General features: G+C 28.9%; 1 protein-coding gene across 1 annotated transcript; it reads left to right on the top strand.

Moving 5' to 3' along the window:
• Positions 1–1,997: 1,997 nt before the first annotated feature.
• On the top strand, positions 1,998–5,353 carry LOC132742194 (uncharacterized). The gene is made up of 4 exons (XM_060730519.1): positions 1,998–2,591; positions 2,970–3,010; positions 3,407–3,580; positions 4,719–5,353. Exons 1-4 carry the CDS (start codon positions 2,039–2,041, stop codon positions 4,770–4,772), a joined length of 822 nt encoding a protein of 273 aa, XP_060586502.1. The 5' UTR covers positions 1,998–2,038; the 3' UTR covers positions 4,773–5,353.
• The last annotated feature ends 391 nt before the right edge of the window (positions 5,354–5,744 follow it).

Here is a 5,744-nt window from a genome sequence, read left to right as displayed (position 1 = left end):
TAAAAAAGAATTCGATCCTGTAGCCAATTTGTCAGTAAAATACATGCACTGTCTTTCACTTGGTAAGAAACAACTGTTAATACATGTCGTTTATTCCTATAAGATGCTTTCTAACTTGTTCATCTTTGTGAGTAAAATTGTATAAAGCACAGTCGGTTCGGGGTCGGGGTTGTGGGAGGCGGTTTGGGAATAGCATTCAACGTTTATTCAAGTTTGTTTTGTAACTGTTAAAATTAGAAAAGCATATTCTTTGTCACGCTGAATCCTAACATTAACCTTGACCACAATTTTTTAATATTTAGAGCATTTCTTTTGCAATAACACCACCACTTCCACCAACCAAAATGAACCATAAAGCAAATTTTTAAATCTCTACACAGGATATTTAGGTTAAACTGTAAATGTTTTTAAACACTGTTTTTTTTTCAATTAAAGCTATTTTCTACAATTCACACAGAAACTCTGCCGCAAAATTACGGAACCATTCTAATGCACATTTAAGCTGATTTTGTAGCCACAATTCAAGAAGAAAATGAAGCTTTATTTAGAAGTGCACAAAAAACAACATCCTGAAACACTCTAAGGGCTAATAAAGTTCTAAAAGGATTAAACGAAATATCGGGATTTTCTGAGAAATGTCACTGAATAATTATTTTGTTAGGTAGAAATTACAAACTAATGAAACATGTATGAAACATGAAACTATTAATTGGAAATTAATGAACTGGGTTGCAATAAATTATGAATTTATGGTTGACATATGAAATTGAAATTAGTAATATTCTATGATCGTGTATCGATGTGAAACAGACTATAATTCAAAACAGAAAATAAATGTTATTTTCCAAATAGTTTTTATGTTGACACTTTGTTCTTGTCATTTGCAATGTATAAGTTACTTTCTTTGATCAGAAAGTTATCATGAATATGAAGCATGATACTTTAAGAATAAATATCATAATATAGTCAGTGCTTTTTCTATTTTGAAAAATTCAACCGATGAATGTCTGCAATAACAGAGATTGTGCTACCTTAAAAGCAGTTATTTTTTTAAGAACGATACATTTTATTTATCGGCTTATTTTAAAATGGTTTGTTTGTCTGAAGAGGTGAAATAAAGGACATACAGTACAAAGGCGCATTATCCAATATGTTTAGAAGAGTGTTTATACTAACAAAGTCAGTGATAAGAGAACTGCTATCGGTAGCAGACGGCAATTTCCAGGATGTAAGGACTATTTGATATAAAACAGGAATTATTAAAAAATATTTGTACTGATGTGAGAAATCCGTGTCTAAGATAAAAGGCAAGTGTGTACTTTTTTGTAGTTATTTCTTGAGTTAAAATGAAAGGTTTATTTCATATTTGATAATAATTAATGTATAGTTAGTTAAGATATTGAAGTATTACAAGTTCGATTTGAAACTTCATTTTGATAAGAACCGAAGTCATTAAATTCAATTTGATAGCAGTTCCCGTATATCTATTTTTGGATGGGACGGGGGATTAAAATTATGGTTTAAATACACGAAATGTAATGAAAGTATGGGGAAAGTTGGTTGTGAAATTTTGCTATTTATATTTATCTAAATCATTAATTACATTCAGAAATTATGTACAAGAATTCATTTTATACTTTGTATTCTGGAAATATATTGTTCTTTTGTTGGATGGAAAACAATGTATCATTTGTCCAACGCATCGCTTTGAAATTTTATATTAATTTTGATACGTCGGTAGTATTTGAGTTTAATTATGCAAATTCGTGTTCATTGACTATTAAAGCACGTCATCTAATAAGATAATATTTATCATAATTGATTGTCACTGCCATATTCCATTTCTACAGGCATTTTTCCATTTATACACAAAGGAATTTATCATACTTTGTATGATTTATTATAGAAAAACACACCACTGGATTCAAAGTAGATAAATTGATAAGTATTTTCGCATTACCTTTCAGGAATATCTTCATCTTGACAACCAACAACAAGGAACTAATCTCAAATCTAAAGTTCAAATAAATAATTGAAAATGTGTCCAGAAGCAATGATATTGATAATAGTTATCACAATATGTGCCTCATACGTTGGTTCATCAAAAAATGAAACAGCGTTTAACATAAAAGATAACGACATAGATAACAACACAAAAGCTACAGAGGTGTCGCCAAATAAAAATGTTATAATAAGTACAACACCGGGATATGATGTTCTGGAAATCAAAGATAACAATACAATTGGGATGTACAATTTGACAACTCGTGTTGAGGGTGTGAGAAATAGTTATTTTATAAGCTTAAGAAACAACTCTGCAATAGTGAATGACAGCTTTATTAATGAATCAAATCAAATTGGAAACATATCAAACCAAAGCATCAATACTAAAGTTGAAGAGATAAATACAACAAATTACAATGATAACGATATCAAGCATGTTGATATAACAACAGTTACCAGTACGATCCTTCAAAAAGATTTGCCAAGACAAGTAGGAGACAAAATGTCACATAATATAAAAAATGACGAACTTAGGGGTTTAATGTTGGAAAAGACGAAAGTAATGCTGCAACACCATCTACAACTAGGTAATGGGTATTTCATGTAAATATAATACAATGTATTTAGATTTAGAACACAAGATTTACAAAGGGAATTCAGATTATTATTTGCAATATCATAGTTTGACACTATATATATGACCGGCCAAATCAGCTATAAAACAATACAATAACGCTGTTGTCATATGAATATTTTAATTCATTGTAAGGAATTTGTAAAGACATGTTTAGTTTTTATGAATTACATAGTTAAATAAGTTGTAAATAGAATTTTATTATATTGTCTGGCTTTGAGATCATATGACGCCGAAACAGGAAAGATGATTTTGGCTAACCTCAGAATTTTATAATAATTATGTTATTGTTATTAGATATAATAAAACAAGTTTTTTCATTTTATTTTAGTACCTATGGAAGATAAACCGTTTGACTCACAAATGTTACAGGTAGGTTTATATTAAAATAAAAACAATTGATATTAAATGTATATCAATGTTAATACAAAACGCAATTCTTCGATTCTTTTACATCATAACATTGGACAAAATGATGCCGAAACTTGACAGAATGCATTAAATTGTTTTTCTGCGTGCAATGCCACATTTGAATGAAACATATAAATTATAGAATGAAATATTTAAGATGTAATGTTATTTACGAATAACCTCGCGTTTAAATTGTGATAATTGTATAATTTACGGAAGAATCAATTAATTTAGATGAACATTATATATGAAGATTCAATGTAGTAATTTCATACACAGTATGTAGGTTAGTTTGAAGTAAATGAATTAAATAAAACATTGTTCATGAAAATACACACTTATACTAAATGCTTTCAGAGCCAACGTTATATGATAAGTATATTGGTACCTGTTGGTGTAGGCTTGATTGGTGCCAGTATGATTGTATGCACGATAATCACGTTGAGGAAAGTTGCAAATAAAAGAGTCGTTCACACGCCACTAGATGATGACGTAGAGGTTGAAAGGTCATTTACAGCGCACATATCAAGTGTAAGTTAAATACATTTATTTTGCTGCTTGCCATTCATAAATGAAATAAATGAAAGAAAATAAAATATAAAATTGTTGAATAAAACTTTGCTTATTTTTTTTATAACCTTATAACATACAAACATTTTTTTCTGTAATTATTTTAATCCACTCGATGAGTTAATATTTTTGTTGTAATATTTCAAATGATTGAAGCCACAGACATAATGATGACTTAATGACCATTATAAAAATGATAAGTAACATCTGTAGGAATCAACTTAAAAATGAAAATATTATATCTCTTACTGTGGTGAAAGAAAACGCAAAAAAAAATTATGAACATTATGTGAAACATTTATGATATTCATCACAAGAAAAGTGTTTTGTTATCATTTCTACCAGATGTCTGAAGTTTATGAATTGACATAATTTTTCTTTACATAGACCATCAATATTCTTGTCATTGGAATCTATAGGGATATTAAAAGTCAGTTATATTATGCGAAATTAAATTAAAAAATGAGGTAACATTTCAGACAGGAAAATATTGATAAAAGTGCAATAAAGGCAAATAATGCCTCAGAAATGAATATTGCTTCTTGACAATAGGCAAAATATTCTTATAGTGGCTTGCTAATGGATTTAAGACATTCCGTATTATTATAATGTGAATTAAAGGTAGCATCTATATTTGAACGTGGTGCTATTTTGATTACCATACAAAATACTTATTCACATTAACTGCTTTAATTTCCAAACAGCAAACTAAGTAACAGCTGTTCAGTTATATAGACAATGGGTGCTTTCTCGGAAAACAGGACATCTAAACAAATCCATGTTTGATATGAAATGAAAGTAATATAATTCTAGGGTAAAATGGGCCTTCAAATTGTAGGCATTAATGTATAAATACATAATACATATTAAGAGGATACTTATTAACCATGATTTGCCTGGTTTTATGGCAGCATCTTATGTCATAATATCGTGAAAATACTTCTTTTCGTCAAAACTTAATGTTTCTAAAGATATTCCGTTTTATGTTTCCTTCACACTTTCGAGTTAATCGAGTAAAACATGTAAGAACTTTGCCATACTCATATATTTTTCAAGCAATACAAATTTTTTAAGATACTTTGTTTTGTCTTTTTTCCAGATCAGTACAGATACCACAGACAAAGTGTTTTTATTGCATACAGATGAAATTTGACAACATCAATTATACTATCATTACATCTGATATCAATTTTTGGAAATAAAGTTACTGTAGAGGACTTGACAAATATGCTAAAACACTTGTGTTGTGAGAATTCCGGAATTGGTAGTAAAACAAATTCAAATTGTATGTTTTCGAGCATCAGGTATCACTCTTTGATAATTAAAATCAATTAGCTTTGAGACTTCTTTCTTTAATTAAACATAGTAGCTTAATGATAAACCATTCCAAAACATTTGCACCACGAAAGAACAAACTTAAAAGAAACACTTTTCTTAATATGTGTAGGCAATGTTTTTCAAGATTACATCTTCTGAGAGGAATCACAGCTGATTGCCATATAAGAAATCATAATAATACTTATTGTGGCACAAAATAAAATTGGTAGTAAAAAGCACATTTTGAAATAGCAGAAAATAACTAATTAAGCAGGAAACAAGTTTACCTCCTTTTTCCACATGACTAATCGATATAGGATGATCTTTAATATCGGCAATTACAAACCTTTGAGGATGAATCCATGTGGTTTATAGAGATAACCTCAAAAAAAAAATTGTAACGAAAACAGTTTTAAATTCTAGGTTATGAGATTAAAAAAAAAAATAAAAAATCTTGATATGAGAAAAAACATACTACATGTATATGTATATGTATACCGGCTCAATAATGACAAAGTTATATATTGTATATTCATGAAAGATTCTGTATTTATTTGACAAAGTTTTTTATTCCCGCGTTAACGTCACGTTCTGTTTAGCGTATAGTTAAACGGACGTTGCGTCATTTGTCATTTGTTATTTTATAAACGTCAATTTTTCTGAAGAAGACTAAACGTCGAAAGCTTAAGAAAAGCGTTTGTTTTTATTGAACTGATTATTAGGTTATGAGATTGACATTTGGGATCTGTAAGATAAAAATATACAGCAAAAGTTAGAGCGGGGAAGAACAATTTAAGTTTATAGAGAG

This window comes from Ruditapes philippinarum, unplaced genomic scaffold (genome assembly GCF_026571515.1).
Source record: "Ruditapes philippinarum isolate M1 unplaced genomic scaffold, ASM2657151v2 ctg236_1_1_1_1, whole genome shotgun sequence".
Taxonomy (NCBI): Eukaryota; Metazoa; Mollusca; class Bivalvia; order Venerida; family Veneridae; genus Ruditapes; species Ruditapes philippinarum.
The sequence above is the reverse complement of the archived record's forward strand: the minus strand, read 5'-3'. Positions and strand labels throughout refer to the sequence as shown.